The following is a 22,040-nucleotide window of genomic DNA, read 5'->3' on the forward strand; positions in this document are numbered from 1 at the left end:
TATAAACACTTTCCACAGATAGGCAATCACCCTACTTCAGGACCTTTATTTTTACATTGACAGAGTCAAATAGGGGCTTAATTTTTGTTTGCACGTCAATAACAAGTCGTCACCAGTTATGTACAGTATCACTTTTTGATTACTTTCTTTTTTCCCCCTTTTTATTCCTCTTTTGGGGAAGCAAGATGAACAGAAAATGTGTATTTTGGATTTTTTTTTCCATATCACAGAATGGTAGAGTTGGAAGGGACCTCCAGGGTCATCGGGTCCAACCCCCTGCTCAGTGCAGGATCACTAAATCATCCTAGACAGATTTGTCCAGCCTTTGTTTGAACACTTCCATGGAGGGAGAACTCACCACCTCCCGTGGTAACCTGTTCCACTCATTGATTACTCTCACTGCTCAGGACCATCATTGATTGGCTGTTTGATCACCCTGTCAGAAAGTTTTTTCTAATATCTAATTTGTGTCTCCTCCCTTTTAGTTTCATCCCATTGCTTCTAGTCTTTCCTTGTGCAGATGAGAATAGGGCTGATCCCTCTGCACTGTGACAGCCCTTCAGATATTTGTAGACCGCTATTAAGTCTCCTCTCAGCCTTCTGTTTTACAAGCTAAAACATTCCCAGATCCTTTAACCGTTCCTCATAGGACATGATTTGCAGACCGCTCACCATCTTGGTAACTTCTCTGAACTTGCTCCAGTTTGTCTATGTCTTTTTTTTTAAGTTTACCACTCTGGCAAAATAATGTAATATTTTATAGTATGGGTTGTTACGCATGAGGCAACAACAATTGTGTAGTTTTTTTTCAGTTTTTTTTTTTGTTTTTTTTTTAATACTGAAAAAATATCAGGGAAAAAAAAATTGTCAATTACAAACGTTTAGATGCCATGTCGGCAATGCCTATGGCATCTGTGCGTTAAAGGGCATAAAGAAGTGATTAGATCAGTAAGTGTTTGTCCTTTCACTCCTTTGTAAGGAAAAAAGACCCCCTTATGTAGCAATCAGAGAGCAAATATGTTCTCTGATTGATAAAGGGGAAAAAAACAAAAAACATGAAACAGTTAATATCACCCCTACCCCTGGACAGAGACAGACAGAATAATCACAGTTCTTCTCTGGTACTCATCACCCCAGACACTATACTTGTAAATTCAGTGCTACCAACTACAATTCAAATAGCCGGTAGCACTGATAGAAGTGGAGCTATGACAGTGCAACCAAAGATGTTTGGCTTTAAAATGACACCAAAAGCATGTCAGTAGGACTGATTGAGCCGTTTGATTTTAAATGCCAGTTCTGTTTATCGAAAACTGTATTGTACTTTTCCTCCGGAACTAGCTGTGTTCGGGGTAAACCTAAGGTGTAAAGTCACCCAGCCAGCCCCAAAGCATGTTCAAACACTTACATTATTGCTACAACTAAGGGGCCTTTTACATGGGACGACCTGTAGGGAACTGAACTCCCAACAGCTGTCCAAGTGATAATCACTCTTGTGCTTTTACACAGGAACGATCATCGCTCAGTGAAGGAGACGGAGCAGGTCAGAGATCATTCTTACTGCCCGCCTCCATTCACCATAAACAGGCAGTCGTCCATAGACTGCCTATATACACAGACCGATCCGTCGTTTAGTCAGTGCATGCATACAGACTAAATAATAATTGTTCAGATTCTCACTGGATCGCGGGAATCTGAACGATTATCAGCACATGTAAAAGGGTCCTTATAACAGCTGTCCTACCTTAGGAGGTGAGAGACGACCGTAGGACTGTACCAGTCTCCAGCAACTTTCCCTGAGTTTTTTCCAAGCTTGATCAACTGATGAATCCCAAAGTGGGCCGTGGGGTGATCCGAGAACCAAGAGATGATTTTCCGATGATGAAATGCAGTTTGTTTTTGGTCCTCATCTTTTTTGGTTCCTTGATAGCCGCTGGATGTTGTATTCTGAGTGTTGAGGTCATACGATAACTCGGTGGGTGCAAGCTTCTGTAACCAGAATTCTGCCTCTGGTCGGTAAAGGTCCAGTGCATTTGGCCATAACCAGTCTAAGGAGAGAGAGGAAAAAAAAAAAAAAAAAAAAGTAAAAGGGGTTTCTGATTGTGATGGGAATGCCCCCCCCACTATGACATAAGAGTCTGATAAGTGGGAGCCTCATTATTGAGACCCCTAGCTATGGACTGAAGGGTATTCCTCTAACCCCTGTTGTGCTGTTAAAGCTTTGCTACTGGACAGGGACACAGACATTAATCGCATAAACATAACAGATGTTACCATAAAGTATAACTGCGCTTTCTAAGCTTTGTCTAAGGAATCCCATTCTTCACTTTAAGATTACTTGGTTTCTAGTGCTGATAACAATCACATTGTAAACTTTTGGCTTGTTACAGGAATGTGTCAAAAGTTTTGATCGTTTGGGGTCCGGATGAGGAGACCCTCACTGATCGCTGGAATGAGCTAGCTGAAGCTCCCATTTGAATGTAGTCACTGCTTGTTAGCTACAGAAGAGGTCAATAGAAAGTCTATGGCCCATCTTCAGCGAGTGACCGGTGACTGCAAGCACTTAAGCTGGCTTGTACTGGCGATGGACGGGGGTCTTAGCAGCTGATACCCCCAGTAAGCAAAACTTTTGACATGTCCATTAGATAACCTTTTAAAGAGTAACTGCGCCGTCAATCAACAATCCTTTTTAAGGCTATGTCTAAGAGTTGTCAAAAAAAATCCACCAGTGGATTTTGGTGCGGATCCATGTCGAAGTCCACATGGGTCACATTCAAATTTTGACATGAATTTCACCTTCTCATTTGAAGAGGGGAAATCACTGCATAGATTGCTATAAACATGCCACAGCTCCACTTATGTTGCAGATTTCTTCAAATCCTAGGTTATGATCACATTAGAGCTTTTTGTTTTGATCTAACTGTTCCGTCCCGGAAGCAGCTAAAGGAGTAAGAAAAGGTTTCAGTTATTGTGCTCTTAGACACGCACTGAACCGGAAGACCTCCAGCTTCAATGTGGTCGGCGACTTTTCATTCTTTTAAAACTGAAGCAAAAGCGCAGACTACAGCACTTTCACTTCGAGTTAAACTAAACGGAACCTGAACGCTTCCTTTTAACATGGCTGTCAATGAAATATGGAAACAAATGGAAAGTTATCCATTAGCTTCTGTTTTTCATTTCCGTTTAGCAGCTCCTACAATGGAACCGCTAGACGGAAAGAAACGTAGTGCGAATATAGCCTTATCCACAATACTTTTACTGTAAAATGCTGCAACATGTGTACATACGCTAAAATGCAAGATGTATATAAACCTAGAGAGTGTTCTGAAAACCCCAACTGCACAGCATCAACCCCCAAAATGCAATTCACAGAGCTGTGAGATTTGCCCACTTACCAACCGAATTTGTGACCTGGCTGCTGCAAAACAAGAGCATCTTGCAAAAGCCATTCTCATGAGACTGTCGCTCTTAAAAAGCACATTGAAGATACAAAATGAAGTAACTTTACGAGTTTTGTTCTAAGATGTCATCTGCCTTTCGTACGCCCTATTAGGGCATATGATCATATAGTGAGGTCCCCTGCTCAGAACTCCCCTTTATGTTTCAGAATGGAGACCCGCTCCCATCCTGGCAGACCTTCTGTTGTTCTGTTATTAGAGGGTAGCCATTCATGTGAATGGCCATTCTGTAATACTATACATCCCCCTTCATTGGCCAAATGTCAGGCTTGCTGCAGCTCCCAACCCCCCCCCACCCCCCACCCCAGCTAAATTAGCAGGGTGCCAAGGGCAGGACTCATTGTAATCAGGGGATTTCCGCAAGCCCTGCATTCTCAGAAGGGTTCTGCATCTAGGCACAACCCTTGTAATTTAAGGGTTGTTCAGTGATTGAAATATTGAAGACCTATCCTACCGGTTAAGCAATCTGATTGGTGGAGGTCCAAAGCTCAGGACCCCCACTAATCAATCGACTGAAGAGGCAGCAGCACTCGGGCGGCCCGACATTTATCAGTCAAATGACCTAAGAGCAACGCTGTCCCATTTGAGTCAGCTGCTCTACCAGGCACAGCGCTATGCCCGATAGGCTCTAAAGTGACAGCGGCACTCCTGCTGTCGCTTCATATAGCTGGTCGGCGGGGGTCCCAAGGAGTGGACCCCAAGCAATCAGATATTGATGGGCTTATCCTCGATTAGCCTCCGAAATCTCCTTTTTAAAAAACACCTTTTACCGCTTTTTGTACAAGCTTCTATGCAGACACGCCTGCAGGGTTACTGAATATAAAGTTGCTGTAGGCTAACCAGAGAATACAGAGGAAGTTAAGGATCAGGACACGCACAGGGTTTTTTGATAGACTGACCACATTTGCATACGAGCTGCATACACAAAACGGTAGTTTTTTGTTTTTTTTAAATTGAGCATCTGCAAAGCTGCATTTTATTTTAGAGGATTTGGAACAAAAGTGCACAAATCCTGTAAAACAATTAGTACCGACCTCTTCCTATGAAGTGAACCAGAAGAGCCTGAGCCAGTAACATCTGCCCGGTCCTGAGGGTGCAGCCCCAGCTGCAGTCTGTGGTCCATGTTGACCCCTCCAGTTGGGGAAACTCTTTCCTGTATGTCAGCCATATCCTGGAAATAAAGTCCTTACGGAAATCCTCCACATTGCCAAATCCATCTTCGTTTGTCACCGAACCAGAATCTGAGCTATCGGGAGAAGAATCGGACTCTGAAAAGTAAAAGAAATGTTCACCGATATTTCCAGAAAAAACTATTTTCATCGTAGGACCACATGAGACCAACGGTGCCACGCCGGCCATTGTGGTCAGAACAAAGTTTGCCTGTTGCGCCTGTTGGCAGCTTAGTAAGGCACAAACCATATACAATAGTTTGAGGGTCGGCATTTTGAATACCCGTGGGTTTATAGTCTGCTGTGGAGAGCCAGAGCGGTCTATGGTCATTCCCTAAAAGCAGTTCATTATTGGGACTCACCTTCATATTTGAAGTGGTAGCATTTGCCGAGCAAAAACACAGGGGAGCTTCGTTTAAAATAGGTTTTCGTCCTGAGTACCCAGCCTAAAATACAAAGATACAGGTTACTACAACAAGAATTATACCATGCGTAGTGGGAAACCTTGACTTGAATCATTTAGGATTTGACGCCATATTTAACCTGGCTGACGGCAATGACAGAAGATGCAGCATGAAATCCCTGCGCCTCAATGTGCAAAGCGGGCATCATGCCTACCTGCACAGCTGCGGGGACAGAGCCCAGCGGGCTGATCTCCACAAGTTACTTTTCCACTCCATGCTCCACCTGCTGGAAGAGCCACCAGGTGCTCCACTGGCAAAATCACCGGTCCAAAGCCCACCGGGTGCTCCCCCCCTCTGCCCACAAAGCCGCCAGGCTAGTCCCTGCAAGCTACTTCTCCACCTCATGCTTTAGCCTGTGTCTTTTCCCCTTTCCCAACAGCATGACAGGTTCCAACCAAGACTCCTTGAGGAAAATGCAGCTAAAATGCCTCCTCAGCATTGTAGAATATGAAGTGCATGAATAACACTGACCAGCTCTGACCACAGAGGCCTTTACAGTGCTCAGGAGTAAGTCGCAGCGGAGTAACACGCGCCTGTAGGATCAGACTACACACAGGGATGGGCTCCAACTATACACATAGATCTGCATAGGTGCTGTATACATTAAATGGCAGGAACTTAAGTCAAGACTATTTGTAAAGTTGCTCTAGAGATGCGGCAAATATCACCCCATTAAGAGGGTTTTCCACTTTTAAAAGGGGTTCTTGTTATTTAAAAAAAAAACACAAAACACAACAAACAAGCCAGCTCGGCTAGAGACAACGTGACACGGGGGACTGCAGAAGCTCAGGGAGGGGAAGGTGCCATAAGGAGACTGCCTCCAGAGGAATAGGTGAGTATAGAACTTTATTTTTTTTTTAATTGAAAAAAACCCCTTTAAGTATATAAAGGTCACTCCAAGATAGCAGCTTCCTGTGGGGATATAGAAATATTTTCCTTTCCGTTTAGTCCTGATCACACTGCTAAAGTTTGTCTTACAGGGGGATTGCCTAGGTTATTATACACTCTGCTACCAAAAGTAATTGAACACCTGAGCAACAGTCAGAAGTAGTCATTATTTCCATATGTTAATACTTAGTGGGGCTCCTTTGGCCCTAATGACATCGCATACTCTGTGGTATACCATCTACTAACATCTGATACACTTCAGCTGGCATTTCCCTCCATTCATCCTGCAAACATCTAGTAAGTTCTCTAAAAAATTATGCATTAGCCCATCTACAAGGAGTGTTGTCACTACATGGAATGTTCTTCCATTGCTAAACTGCCCGATGACCAATCACCCTACTTCATCTTTACATCGGATGGAGGTACCTGGGTGTGGAGGATCCTGGGGAACTCCTTTTGCCTGAGTGTTTTGTGCCAACAGGTAAGTATGGCGGAGGTTCTGTTATGGTCTGCTAATGATTTACGTGGCACGGCCTGGATCCTTTGGTTGTAGTGACAAGAACCAAAAACACTGCGGTGTACCCTGACATTCAAGACAATAATGTGCTGCCGACAATGTGGCAATACTCTGGGAACGATCAGCAATACTTCCAACAAGACAACGCGCTGCGTCACACATCCAATGCTGTTTTGAGGATATGGATGTTGCACGATTGACTGCCCTGCGCAGAGTGCCAACCTGAACCTCACTGGACATCTTTGGGACGTACTGGAACGTTGGATCAAGAAATATGAACAGAGAGAACTCGCCAGATGTTTGCAGGATGAATGGAGGGAAATACCAGCTGAAGTGCAGACGTTAGTAGAAAGTATGCCATGGGGAGTATCAGATGTCGTTAGGGTAAAAGGAGCCCCACTAAGTATTAACAGATGGAAATTACTTTTCCTTTTAACTCACAAATATGAAACCCATTCTTTTGAATTGGTTAATACACATTTGCAATGTTTTCCTGCATCGCATGGGATGCAGAGAACAAATTGCAGCATGTTCGTTCTTTTAGCAAAATCGCCCATCGTTTTCAATAGGGCTGGCGGCAGTTACAGGAGGATCTCCTAGAAATCTCCCCATATTCGGAGGGATAGGAGTCAGGGCTAGAGGGCTTCCTTGGGAGCAGGGGAAGGGTCCCATAGTAAATCCTCACTAGCCAGGAGGCAGCGCTAGAGGAATCCGCCCTCTAGTCCCACATTCTTTCTTGGCTAGAGAGGAATCACTATGAGAACCCCCTCTCTCCCAAAGAAGAGAATATGGGAAGATCTCTAGGAGATCCCCTGTAGCTCTGCCTCCCACTCCTCGCCAAGGGAGATTCCTTCAGCCTGTAGGGATGCGAGGCCATTTCCATGTGAAATCTCCTCACATCCAAGGATTGCGAGGGCGATTTCGGGTCGTGATTCACCCTCGCCAGTGTGCAGGAGCCCTAAGGCTGCCTGTCCACGGCATTGTTGCATTGCGTTCTCCGCGGCAATAATCCAGCCGCGGGAACGCAGTGCACGCTTTCCATAGCCCCCCTATGATTCTCCGCTCGCAAAACGCAGCATGCTGCGAATTGCCACGATTCTCCGCGGTCAGCCTGTCAGATAGGCTGACCGCGGAGATCCATCTGCTGGCTCCTGCTCCCAGGCGACAGCACCCGCAGTGGAGATCTGCGGCAGGATCTCACAAGGCCCGTGGACAGGCAGCCGAAGATATCAGCTGATAAGGCTTCAAATACGGTGAAGAAGAATAAAACAAGCTTACTGTATTTTACATTATTCCACGCTGATAAAAACATAGACTTTGCTTTGTCAACGCTACCGCTGGCCTCCATATTCTCCCCGCGAGAAGGACCCAACACCGCGTGTAGTCTCTGCAGTCATGGACCTAGAGGAACGAAAACATGCATCAGTGATGGGCGTTTGTTACAATGTATCAGCGCAAATAAAATACATCACCCAGGAGCCCATAATGTATAGAGGACTGCCTACACGGAAGCCAATGTAACAAAGCCTCAGCTGAGGCTTTCATCTGGAGAGCGTCCACACTCATGCAATTCCACGCAATTTCTAAGATCTCCGCTTCATGTCAGCAAACAGGAACATTCTTGTCTCCATTCAGAAACAGAACACAGCAGACTGAGCGATAACTTCTCACAGATGAGGGTTTGTTACAACTGAATTCAGATTTTCCACCTTAATATAAACCATGACATTTTATTTGGGACTTTTAGGCCGCCTGCACACGGCCGGGTCGGACTCTGCATGCGGGATCCCAGAGCAGAATCCGACCCGATGCCCGGCCGATGACCCCTTGCGTACCTGTCCGCAGCGTTCCCATCTCTAATGTGGATGTGCCAGCCAAGCTGGCCAGCACATGCGCAGTACAGGTGACGCGGGTGTCGCTAGGCGATGACACGGATACCGCGACCTTTCCGCAATGGGAATGGCCGCGGGCCAGAAGGCTTCCATTGAAGTCAATGGAAGCCGTTCGCACGGATGCAACAGCATGCTGGGATTTTTCTCCAGCAAGTGGAAACTTGCAATAGATTTCCACTCGTGGGCAGGAAATTGCGTTTTGCCATAGCATGCTATGGGCAGCATTTGCTGCAGAATCCGGAGGCGGACGCCGGCTCCCACCGTGCGCAGGCGCTCTACATTTGTTTAGAATAGAACAGATAAAAGGTCCTCCAGAGAACCGCAGCTTGCACGTACAACCGGCGACCGCTCATCCTCACAGGCCGCTCGCTTCTCAGTCCGTATGGATACACTATCAGGCCATACCTGGTTTGTGGAGAAGGCATCCTGACCGTTTGTCCAGAGGACCCATTTATTAGGGGCCACAAAGTTCAGGATCCCCCGAAGCAATCTAAGACAACCCGGTATTAGGCTGTGTTTACATTACCGCGTATTATGCTCGTCATATGCGCCAATTTACGGGCAAACACATTGCCTTAAGCTGTTTTGCTTACATTTGCGTGTCACCATTGTGCAATACGTGAGCAAAAGAGAAAGCAGTAGGTTCTATTTTGCCATCTATTAGGCTCAAGAGAGCCCATTATTCTCTACGAGCACTTAATCAACGCCACTCATACGTAATGTAATTACGTACGGGCGGCGTATATACATGTCGGTGCGAAATGTGGGAAATTTAATTTAAAAAAAAAAACAAAACCGGAAGTCTGTGCCCGACCGTGTGCGTGAGATACCGTCATAAACCGTACAATACCGCGGCAATAGGCCGGCTCACCACCGACGTCACAGCGATACAATCCTGCGGGTGCACAGGGTTTTACGCATACAGCCGAGTGAGCGCGACTTCACACAGATGTAATTGTACATGCAATACGCAGAGAAGAGAACCCACTGATTGCAATCGGCACGATCACATGCGTATATTTTGGCGTGAGCATTTCGGCCGGGCAAAAAAAAAAAAAAAACACTCTATGTATTTGCGCACTAAAGTCCTACAGAGAATATGCAAATTGTGGGATACGCAATTTGTATCTGTGAGTGTGAAGGGGGGTGAGGGAGAAAAAAAAAAGAAAACGAAACTACATGCCTTTCTATGCCTGTGTTTGCCACGGAATGTCCACACGGATGGCGATTGTGGATTCCGCAAATAAAATCCGTGCGCGAGACCCTTCCTTAGAAGATCTTCTAGTTACCGCATACATGCCGGTTTCTTCCCCCAGTCACCCTTCTGAGCCACGACGGGTCTTTGTACCCTGTAACGGCTCGCCCTGCCCGTGCAAGGAGAAGCCCGACCATCGTTTAGTGAAGAGACAAAAACAATAATCGCCCTGCATCCCATCTGTGGAATTCGGATCCTCAAGATTCACACGCAACAGCGGATCGGAAGGGTTCCCCACATCACACGAGAGCCACGCGATGTATTTAAGGTCGGTTTAGACCTGCTGATTTCCCGTGGGAACGCGCCAAAGTCTTTATGCTAAATAAGATGACCGAAAAGTGAACAGTTTATTATCCGTCGTTGCTGCGTTCGCACTGAACGATTATCCTTCATTTTCGCTCCTTTGAATGATTTTGATTTGTTGAAGGCTGCTCGTTGCGTGTAGAAGAGCCTTTATACAACATGTAAGCAGAGCGACCGCTGCAGCCTTTATGGCATCCTTAGTCACCCGCTGGTCATCCCCCTGCAGGGATCACAAAGGAGCTTCTGATGGGGGAATCCCTGGAAACAATAAGCATTCTGTATACTGATGAGCGTTCCACCCGGACCCCCACCCAACCCGGACCCTCCCATGAGAGATCACATATTGCATGAAGCTAGCGTCTACAGAGTGTAGTCACAGCGACGGCTGCAGCGCTGTATCTCACGACTGGCTTCTATATTGTAATAATAGCGCACTTTAATAGGAAGGCATGGCTGCGCTACGTGATGCACGGCCCTGGAAGATGGGGCTCAATCTCATGCAGGCGCATGATTACCATGTATTACGTGTGCGCTGTATACCCATGTGATATGCAGTAACACGCGTACACACGTACACACGCACACACACACAAAGGGCCCATACACAATTACATTTCCCAACGGTGTGGGAGATATAAACAAATAAAAAAACCAAAATCGGTGGACTGCTCATGACAGCGCGTGCGAGATACACCGCCATGCGCAGTACAGTTTTACATGGCACCGCCGACTCCGAAGCTGTAAAATGTTGCGTGAATTGTGCAGCCGTGTGACAGAGTGTAGAGTTGAAGAGCCGCATGTGAGAAGCGGAAATCTTAACGGCTTGTTCACAGGGGCGCAAGTGCACTTTGAATGCACAAATACACCGCTTCTGCCCGGATATCTCGCCCGCTTGGACATGCATTTCTATGCGTTAAATGGACTCGTTTGCGCACACAAAAGAAAAAAAAAAGGGTGTGAAATCGCATTAATTTTGTGCAAAAATGCTTAAATGAATATGCAGGTATTCTGCATAGGTCAGGCGCAAGAAAACAACGGCCGCCGCCGTCCATGGAGTCTTTTGGTGCGCATTTGCAAGATGCGTCATACGGTGTATTTTTTTTTTTTACATGATCACACACTGCCTGAAAAAATACTCATGTGACTGAGCCCCGCGGGGCCCGCCGCCACCGTGTCAATGAGCCCCGCGGGGCCCGCCGCCACCGTGTCAATGAGCCCCGCGGGGCCCGCCGCCACCGTGTCAATGAGCCCCGCGGGGCCCGCCGCCACCGTGTCAATGAGCCCCGCGGGGCCCGCCGCCACCGTGTCAATGAGCCCCGCGGGGCCCGCCGCCACCGTGTCAATGAGCCCCGCGGGGCCCGCCGCCACCGTGTCAATGAGCCCCGCGGGGCCCGCCGCCACCGTGTCAATGAGCCCCGCGGGGCCCGCCGCCACCGTGTCAATGAGCCCCGCGGGGCCCGCCGCCACCGTGTCAATGAGCCCCGCGGGGCCCGCCGCCACCGTGTCAATGAGCCCCGCGGGGCCCGCCGCCACCGTGTCAATGAGCCCCGTGGGCCCGCCGCCACCGTGTCAATGAGCCCCGTGGGCCCGCCGCCATCGTGTCAATGAGCCCCGTGGGCCCGCCGCCATCGTGTCAATGAGCCCCGTGGGCCCGCCGCCATCGTGTCAATGAGCCCCGTGGGCCCGCCGCCATCGTGTCAATGAGCCCCGTGGGCCCGCCGCCATCGTGTCAATGAGCCCCGTGGGCCCACTGCTGTGACTGAAGACCGGAAAGTGTACTGGAAGTGGCCTTCTGCTGCGATACATACACGGAGCCAGGAGACAGTGCAGTCCAGGGCCGACACCATCATTACCAGACCGCGTTAGTGAACGGCGATTCGCGGATTCACTGCAGATTACTAGTAAGAGCACGATCCAATCAGCCCAAAGTGACTGCCTTCCCCTCCTCCCTGGTCTCCAAGCAGCCAGAGAGTTATCTGCGTACATTTGCGCAGTTGAATGTGCGGATGCACTGCGGATCGCTCTCTTCCATAGAGATCGATAGAGCCCATCCGCGCGGAATCTGCGGTAAAATGGTACACGCTGCGAATCAAATCCACATATGTGCGTGGAGGTGCGGATGCTCCATGCTTTCCTACTGGCGGCAGATCTTCGGCGCGGGTGACGATCGTGGATTCGCAAATCAAATCTGCCTGTGGACATGAGGCGGTGACCCCGCTTACCTGTCCAGATTCTTTATCTGTACTGCGGTAGTCGCACCGCAGAGGATGTGCAGTACAGATAAAGCCGCCATCACTAGGAAAGGACGCAGACCCCACAGCCTTTCCGCAATGATGATTGCGTACGGGCCACGGGATGGCCGGCTTCATTAACTTCAATGGATGCCGTCCACGTGGAAACCGCACAGAAATGGAGCGTGCTGCGATTGTCCTGCTGAGAGCGGAAATCGCACTTGATTTGCGCTCGTGTGCAGGAAGCAGCGGTTCTCCATAGGAGGCTATGGGCGGTATTTACTGCGGGATCCAGGGACAGCCGCCGGCGCTGGATTCCGCAAATCACATCCGCCCGTGTGCAGAAGCCCTGAAGATATATCTGGGCATCATATGCTGGCATTTTATGGACTGTGATATAGTGGGATTACCTATCAGTGTTCCCCAACTCCAGCCCGCAGCGCCCCCAACAGGTCATGTGGCAATATCTGAGGCACCGACAATAACTACATCACCTGTGCAATACTGAGGAAATCCTGAAGACCTCACCTGTTGGGGGCGCTGATCTACATGACAGCATTATGTGGGCTGCGGTATGATGGCATCACTGTTCTACGGCTGCAGTATGGCGGTACAATCTTGGCACTATATGGTGGTAATATACGGGCTCAAATTGGAAAAGAACAAGTCGAAAACGTGTCAAACCAAGACCCGCGGGCCGAACCCGCCCGCCGCTTTATTTTATGAGGCCCGCGATGAAGTATGAAGCAGAAGGACCAGCTTTCCCCAAAGGACGCAGCCAGCGCTTAGCAGAGGGTGCGGCGCCAGCCCAAGGAGCCGGTGCCATCTTGGATTCTGAGCTCCATACCGCTCTGTTCAGCAGCTCACAGGTGTTGGCACAGCTCTGCCAACCTCACCCAGGCATCCAGCCAACTGCCATGGTAGGAAGTCTGTACTAGAGAGGTGAAAGGGGTGAACCCCATCACAGTGCAGAGAGCGCCGCTGACGGGTTATGGAGGGCGTACATTAAGGCTTCATGTCCACGGGCAAACAATGAATTTAAATCCGCAGTGGATCACCCACACGCGGATCCGCATCCCATAGGGATGCATTGACCACCCGCGAGTAGATAAATACCCGCGGATGGTCAATAAAAGGGAATAAAAAAAAAAAAATATGGAGCATGAAAAAAATGGACATGCTCCATTTTCGTGCGGGTCTCCCGCGCGGACGGCTCCCGCAGGCTTCTATTGAAACCTATGGAAGCCGTCCGGATCCGCGGGAGACCTAAAATAAGAATTAACTCACCCGCAGCGGACCGGGCAGGTCTTCTCTTCTTCACGGCCGGATCTTCTTTCTTCGGCCGGCGGATGTGCTCGGCACACCGGCAGCATGCCTCGCGCATGCGCCGGGCACATCCGCCGGGCCGAAGAAAGAAGATCCGGCCGTGAAGAAGAGAAGACCTGCCCGGTCCGCTGCGGGTAAGTTATTATTTTCAGCGCTCATGTCCGCAGGGCAGGAGGGACCCACTACGGGTCCATGGAGAATCCATAGCGGGCCTGATTTTCCCCGTGGACATGAGGCCTTAGGGCTCATTCACACCAATGCAGTTACGCTCCATAAAATACGCATTTTCACGGACCAAAACCGCGTGCATTTGGACACACAATATGTTTTTCACGTGCGCAAAAGGAAAAAAAAAGTGCAACAAGGTCCCATAGATTTCCCCCGCCTTCTCACATACGTCTTCAGTAAATACGCACTAATACACATTTGCGCGATCCGGTTGACTTTTATAGGCTATTTCAGCCCATAATACGGACCAAAAACAGGACATGCATAAAATACACACGAAAACCGCCCGGACCGCAGCGCTAACCAATGGCGATTACACTTCCCGTATTACGCACCACAAATCTGCCCGTGTGACTGCGCCCTCGCAAACGGCCCTTTATAGGCGACCGTAATGCTGATGTGGCCCTCGGTGATAAGGCATCAAGCAGGGGATCTCACAGCCGGTGCCAGCCGCCCGCTACCGTGCCACCAGGAATGCATTCATAAGGGGACATAATAAAGGGGCTGAACACCCAGCTGCCACTCTCCAGGGTGATGCCACTGTCCTGGGGTGCACAGCAATGTCTTACAGCCCTCACTCCCCCCAAGACATACCCCCTGCCCTGTGACTGTAGCCCACCCGACCCCCCGGTGACAGCAGCAGCATAACATAACCTCACTCACCGCTACAACTTCTCCAGCTGCACGCCACTAGTCTCCTCACACTACAACTCCCATGATGCCCGAGCAGGCAGCTCTACAGGAAGGCATGACGGGAAATGTAGTCCAAGGAGGAGCTAAGAGGGAGACAGCTGATCCCCGGGCGGTCTGTCACCGCCGGCCACAGAGAGGCGCACGACTGGGAAGACGGGGCCACGGTCCTTACCGTGCAGGGGCCGCCGGGTGTGGCTTCAATAGAGACTACACACCTCCCGCCGGAAGTCGTCCGGTCAGCGGGGGGCGCATATTATCAATTTCTGCAACACCTCTGCCCTAATAACCAATCAGGTTGAATCAGCAAACCCAAACAACCAATCAGGATGAATCAGCAAACCCAAACAACCAATCAGGTTAAATCAGCCAACCCAAACAACTAATCAGGTTGCTGGAATTGCTGAATAGGGCAGAAATTGATAATATGCCACCGGGACGCATATTAATTCTTCCACAAGACTTCTGCACTATTCAGCAATTCCAGCAACCTGATTGGTTGTTTGGGTTGGCTGATTCACAATTCCAGCAACCTGATTGGTTGTCTAGGTTGGCTGCTTCACAGTGATTGGTTGTTTGGGTTGGCTGATTCACCAAACAACCAATCAGATTGCTGGAATTGCTGAATAGTGCAGAAGTCTTGTGGAAAAAGTTAATATGCCACCAGGGCACTTCCCAGAAAGGGGGAGGAGAGCGCTGCAGTATCTTTATAGGCCGCTGGGGGGTGCTGCGGAGCTTTGAATATAACTACAAAAAATAATACGGTAATATACGGTAGTAGTGTGGTTAATAATACGTCCATTTTCGGTTTTTCCTGCTCACTTTCAAAAAACTCTTATTTTTCCGTCGCTGTCTGCGGGCTCGTCGTTTTTTGCGGGCCGAGTTGTATTTTTCAACGGTACTATTTAATGTAAAATATAATGGACTGAAAATTTTTGAAAACTTTGTAAGTCGAGGGAAGTGGAAAAAAACCACAATTTCGCCATCTTTAGGGGGTTTTGCGGCACATATGACATCATAGCTTTATTCTGTGAGTCGGTACGATTACAGCGAGACCACATTTATGTCGTGTTTTTTTCTTGCTGTACTGGTTTTTTAACAATACATTTTTTGTCGCCATCTTCTGACCGCCATGACTTTTTTACCCGTCAGTGGAGTTCGGCGCCGGCTCATTTTTTGCTGGATCTTCTGTAGTTTCTTTTTGTAGCAACTTTTTAATGGCTTTTTATTACATTTTCCCTTGGAAATGGGGTGACCAAAAAAGCGCCATTCTGTTGTTTCTCCTACAGGACAAGTAATGTGTTACTTTGGTAGATCGGACTTTTACGGACGCAGCGATGCCAAAAATGTTTTTTTATTTTGTTTTGATATTTTTATTATAAATACAGGAAAAGGGGAAAAGTTAAACTTTTCATATCCTTTATTTTTTACAACAATGAAAAACGTGCCCAATCGCTGCACTCAGCCATCTAAGGCCACTCATCATTTACCGCGATTACTATGGCGTTTTGAACGCCTTGCTAATCGCGGTATAACGCTCCCATCAATTTCAGTGCGGCCTTGCCGACCCGCCAGGCCAGTGATTAGCTTCAACCATAAGGCTGGGTTCGCACGGGGCGTAAATCCTGTGGAAATCTCGGAGCGCATGGAAATTCCGCAAGATTTCCGCGGCAGAGAGGCAGCTTCAAAACCTGTGCCGGAGAGTCCGCACGGAAATTCGGCGGCAATTGCGCCCTGTGTGAATCCAGCCTTACATGTGTATACGCAATGTCACTGCTGCCAAGTAAGGCCGGACAGGAGCGGCGGCGCTGTATCAGCGGGAGATCACAGCGGTGAAAGTAACCTAGTTTTTTCTTATTTTAACCATTTCCAGCCCTCTGTCCAATTTTGCAATAATTTGGAAAAACCCCTTTAACCAAAACTGGGAGCGGAACATGTGCAGAGAAAAAGTGTCACGGAAATATCTGCACCTCTAACATGTTTTAGACCCGTTTCTGGCGCTGGCTTACAAATACTGACCAAAATATGCAAATGTGAATGCAAACAATGTGAAAAATGTGATCCTGAACCGTTGCACTTCATATGCTGTTTTGGGCAATGAGGCCAGCTTCACACGGGCGTATTTGTGCATGACGCAATACGCAGAGAACAGCGCCCATTCATTTCTATGGGTTCATTCACAACTCCGTGTTTTGTGTGCGCATTTTGGTTGTGCAAAAAAAACTGAAAAAAGCCTGTTATACCAAGGATCTCCGTAGAAGTCAATGTGTCCACCATCCGCAAGGACAAGAATGAAACACTGTGTAATTATCTGCCTGCTTTTGGAGTGCTATGTGGGGTCCGCACAGCCGGATGTATTCCTGCCTCTGACAGCGGCTTTAGCACATCCCACTATTGATGAGGTGCGCGAAACGCAAAAAATAGAACAGACCATGCTCGAAAAATCGCCTGCGAGGCTCCATTGAAATCAATGGGAGCGTGATACTGCGATTTTGAACGCCACCGTAATCATGTGGCCTGCAGAATTGAGTCCCGGCCTGAACGCAGGTCTCCGGACCCCAACCGCGTAGGGTGCTCTGAGTTTGGGACCCGCAGTCATGCCAGGACACACTTCTGCACTCAGTACATGAAACGGATGATGCAGAAGACAGTGCGGTCGGGCCCTAGCATGCTGCAAGGCTGGTGCCGCCTGTGTCTCATCCAGTATAAGCAGATTTAAAATGGAACTTTGACATTCTGATAAAATTGCAGCATCTTATTGCCAGACTAGGGCTACAAGGTGACTTTGGCTGAAAGAGGGGACGTGCGACTAAAGACCGCTGTGTTGTCCTGCAACCTTGCCCTCTCATTGAAGTTAATGGGGTCGTGGTGCAACCCGCAAGTGGCCACAACCGCAGATCAGAAAAAATCCACCAAGGTTGGATGTTTTGCAATCTGAAGGTCACAGCAACTTGTGAGTTGCACCACAACCCCATTGACTTCAATGAGAGTGCGAGGTTGCAGGATGGCATAAGCGTCTTGCTAGCCAAGCAAGAAACCTACTGCACACTGATGAGGGGCAAACCCCCCAAAACTGCTGTCTGTGTATGGATTCTGACTTGCTTTCAATTCCCAGTCATTGTTATTAGGCTTGGATAAAGAGTCTAACATTGACTTGAAGGAATGCTGCCTTCCAATAGGTGGCGCTGCAGACATATTGTTACATCTCCCTTATTTGCATATTACCCAGAGGAGCATGGATGGCCTTATAAGTCTCCTCACTCACCTTCTAGGCCAGTGGTGGCTAACCTATGGCACGCGTGCCAGAGGCGGCACTCAGAGCCTTTCCAGCTGGCACTTGCTGCGGTCGGCCACTCACCGCATTAGTAAATACCGGCAGGGGTGCCGGAGCTCCCCTGCTGGTATTCACTCAGCAGCGCTGATCCCGGGGCACACTGTGATGTCATTGTGCATCCGGGATCCTCCTCCCCCCTCCTCTGACGTCTTCTACTTGGTTCCGCGAGAGCAGGGGAGGGGAGAAGGTGTCCGGCAGCACGTCACAGTGTGCTCCTGGGATCAGTGGCAGCAACAGCGCCAAGCAGATGAGGGGGGGGGGGATATTTGGGTCTCAGAGGGGGGTGAGGGGGCTATTACTACTGGGGGCCACTGTGGGATGTCGCTATTACTACTGGGGGCCACAGTGGGATGTCACTATTACTACTGGCTACTGTGGGATGTCACTATTACTACTGGGGTCGCTGTGATGTGTCACTACTACCACTGGGGACCACTGTGTGGTCTCACTATTACCACTGAGGCCACTGTGGGATGTCACTATTACGACTGGGGCCATGGTGCGGTGTCACTATTACTGCTGGGGCCGCTGTGCGGGATAACTATAACCACTAAAGCTGCTCTGGGGGGGGTCACTATTAGTGCTGAAGCTGCTCTGGTGGGGTCACTCTAACTGCTTGGGCCGCTCTGGGGGGGGGGGTCAATATCACTGCTGGGATATGTTTACACGAGGTGGAAATGCTGCAGAATGTCCTCAGCGGAAATTTCCGTGGCAAATTCCACAGCATCCGCATTCAAAAGAAGTCAAAATCTGCCATTTGTCTATTTTGAAACAGCCCTGTCCTTTTAAGAACGACGGCGGTAAAATCATACGTTGTGATAAGCCCCGCCCCCTGACATGTTGGCACTTTACAATAAATAAGTGGGTTTTGAGTTGCAGTTTGGGCACTCGGTCTCTAAAAGGTGCGCCATCACTGGTCTAGGCACTCTCCCTAAGGAGAAAACATAGCGTTCCTGACACTGGTGAAAAAAACAACACATATTGCTTCAATACTTATACGTAAAAATGGTATATCGACGTACATCGTGCAATGCCTCCCAGGAAATAATGGGCTATATCATCCAAAAATAGGGCACGCTGCGATTTTTCTATCTTAGCCTCATTGTAAATTAACCCATTGAAAACAAGGTGTATTTTTTCCATGCGATTTCTGTACATCTCACCCGTGTAAATACACCCTAGGAGCTCGTTCACTTCGGGGCTTTCTTTTTCCATTGTTCGGACATACTAGACCCGAAAGGCGCAGGATGGAACCCATTGATTAAAATTGGTTCATCGGCTGTCATTATGCTGTTCGCTGTGCAGTTCTGCTATTTCGTCCGGGTTCTTTTGCAGCTAAATCAGCGGAGGCGCCAACACTGATGTGAACCCCAATCTGGAATCTCATGAAAGAGGCAACGGACACAGAGACTGCTCTCAGAGCCATAGAATAGGAGGGGCTCAACACATACAGATGGGAGGAGCTCACCGTATACAGATGGGAGGGGCTCACCACATACAGATGGGAGGAGCTCACCACATACAGATGGGAGGGGCTCACCGCATACAGATGGGAGGAGCTCACCACATACAGATGGGAGGGGCTCACCACATACAGATGGGAGGAGCTCACCACATACAGATGGGGGGGGGTTCACCACATACAGATGGAAGGAGCTCACGGCATACAGATGGGAGGAGCTCACCACATACAGATGGGAGGGGCTCACCACATACAGATGGGAGGAGCTCACCACATACAGATGGGGGGGGTTCACCACATACAGATGGAAGGAGCTCACCACATACAGGTGGGAGGAGCTCACCACATACAGATGGGAGGGGCTCACTGCATACAGATGGGAGGAGCTCACCACATACAGATGGGAGGGGCTCACCGCATACAGATGGGAGGAGCTCACCATATACAGATGGGAGGGGCTCACTGCATACAGATGGGAGGAGCTCACCACATACAGATGGGAGGGGCTCACCGCATACAGATGGGAGGAGCTCACTGTATACAGATGGGAGGGGCTCACCACATACAGATGGGAGGAGCTCACCACATACAGATGGGAGGAGCTCACCACATACAGATGGGAGGGGCTCACTGCATACAGATGGGAGGAGCTCACCACATACAGATGGGAGGGGCTCACCGCATACAGATGGGAGGAGCTCACCATATACAGATGGGAGGGGCTCACTGCATACAGATGGGAGGAGCTCACCACATACAGATGGGAGGGGCTCACCACATACAGATGGGAGGAGCTCACCACATACAGATGGGAGGAGCTCACCACATACAGATGGGAGGGGCTCACCACATACAAATAGGAGGGGCTCACCACATACAGATGGGAGGGGCTCACCACATACAGATGGGAGGCGCTCACCACATACAGATGGGAGGAGCTCACTGTATACAGATGGGAGGGGCTCACCACATACAGATGGGAGGAGCTCACCACATACAGATGGGAGGGGCTCACCACATACAGATGGGAGGAGCTCACCACATACAGATGGGAGGGGCTCACCACATACAGATGGGAGGAGCTCACCACATACAGATGGGAGGAGCTCACCACATACAGATGGGAGGGGCTCACCACATACAGATGGGAGGAGCTCACCACAAACAGATGGGGGGGTTCACCACATACAGATGGGAGGAGCTCACTGTATACAGATGGGAGGGGCTCACCACATACAGATGGGAGGAGCTCACCACATACAGATGGGAGGAGCTCACCACATACAGATGGGAGGGGCTCACCACATACAGATGGGAGGAGCTCACCACAAACAGATGGGGGGGTTCACCACATACAGATGGGAGGAGCTCACCACATACAGATGGGAGGAGCTCACCACATACAGATGGGAGAAGCTCACCGCATACAGATGGGAGGAGCTCACCACATACAGATGGGAGGGGCTTACCACATACAGATGGGGGGGTTCACCACATACAGATGGAAGGAGCTCACGGCATACAGATGGGAGGAGCTCCCCACATACAGATGGGAGGAGCTCACCGTATACAGATGGGAGGGGCTCACCACATACAGATGATAGGAGGTCATGGCATACAGATGGGAGGAGCTCACCACATACAGATGGGAGGAGCTCACCGCATACAGATGGGAGGAGCTCACTGTATACAGATGGGAGGGGCTTACCACATACAGATGGGGGGGGTTCACCACATACAGATGGAAGGAGCTCACGGAATACTGATGGGAGGAGCTCCCCACATACAGATGGGAGGAGCTCACCGCATACAGGTGGGAGGAGCTCACCCGTGACAACACAAAAGACGAAAAAGGTAAACCTGGTTCCGGTTACCCACTACTTAAATAGCCTGCCCCTGGCGGACGTGTCCCTGGCTACCCTCCGGGTGGGAGACAGTGGTGCCACCGTGACAAGGCCTATGACTCATCCACGCAATCTCCTAGGTTGGGGACCGCTTCTCGGATGCTGCAACAGCACTGCTTTCATTTTCTTTTTTGCTCCTGAGAAATGAAAGCTGTGCTCTGATTGGTTACCAGGGACAACAAAACTTTTAGACAGTTTTCATAAATTTGTTCCTGTATCTTCCGATGGCTCCCCCTAGTGGTGGCTGCAGACAGGCAGAAGATTACTGCATTGTTTTACTGTAATTCAGTGACTTCTGGGGATTTGGCGCTCTGTATTAGAAAAATAGCGCTCTGATAAATGTTTCCACACGGAATAAAACAAAATCATAACTGTTGTTAATTCTACCACTGTGCACTGACCGACCACTTTATTAGACTCCCATTAGAGGTATACGTCTGGACACTATATTAGAGACCCCAATCTAATAGCATGTTGGACCTCCTTTGGACTCAGAACAGCAGAAATACATTGTGGCGTCCATCCATAGATATCAAAGGACCCCTTGTGTGCCAGGAAATCATTCCCAACACCATTACTCCACCAGCCTGACCCGTTGCCACCTGACAGGAAAAGCTTGCCAAATTCTGCCCTCCCATCAGCTCGGTGCAACAGAAATCCGGATTCATCTGACCAGGTGGTGTTTTTCCACTGCTCAGTGATACCATTTTTGCGCTCTTTTGTGCACTGGAGTCTTGCCTTTCTCTAAGGGTTCCTGCACACTGGCGAGAGCGATATCGGGATGTGATTGACGCCCCAGTAACACTGTCGCAATCCTTCTTGCAGCCCTGGATGCGAGGCGTTTCCACAGGGAAACAGCCCCCCATCCCAGCAGGGCTGAAGGAATCTCCTGCTGCGGCTGTCACAACCACAGCAGGAG

At 49.3% G+C, this 22,040-nt stretch overlaps 1 protein-coding gene across 2 annotated transcripts in view; it reads right to left on the minus strand.

Moving 5' to 3' along the window:
* ATG4C (autophagy related 4C cysteine peptidase) overlaps positions 1 to 14,668 on the minus strand; it is a 37,503-nt gene extending 22,835 nt beyond the window's left edge. The window contains exons 1-5 of one of the 2 annotated variants that reach the window (XM_066597705.1): positions 14,597 to 14,668; positions 7,775 to 7,897; positions 4,990 to 5,073; positions 4,493 to 4,726; positions 1,745 to 2,048 (exon numbers count right to left, since the gene is read on the minus strand). In XM_066597705.1, the coding sequence (XP_066453802.1) occupies positions 1,745 to 2,048; positions 4,493 to 4,726; positions 4,990 to 5,073; positions 7,775 to 7,844 (692 nt within the window). In that variant the 5' untranslated portion in view covers positions 7,845 to 7,897; positions 14,597 to 14,668. The other variant, XM_066597704.1, reaches the window with a different exon arrangement.
* Positions 14,669 to 22,040: the final 7,372 nt, after the last annotated feature.

The sequence above is a fragment of the Eleutherodactylus coqui genome, chromosome 3 (genome assembly GCF_035609145.1).
Source record: "Eleutherodactylus coqui strain aEleCoq1 chromosome 3, aEleCoq1.hap1, whole genome shotgun sequence".
NCBI classification, from domain to species: domain Eukaryota; kingdom Metazoa; phylum Chordata; class Amphibia; order Anura; family Eleutherodactylidae; genus Eleutherodactylus; species Eleutherodactylus coqui.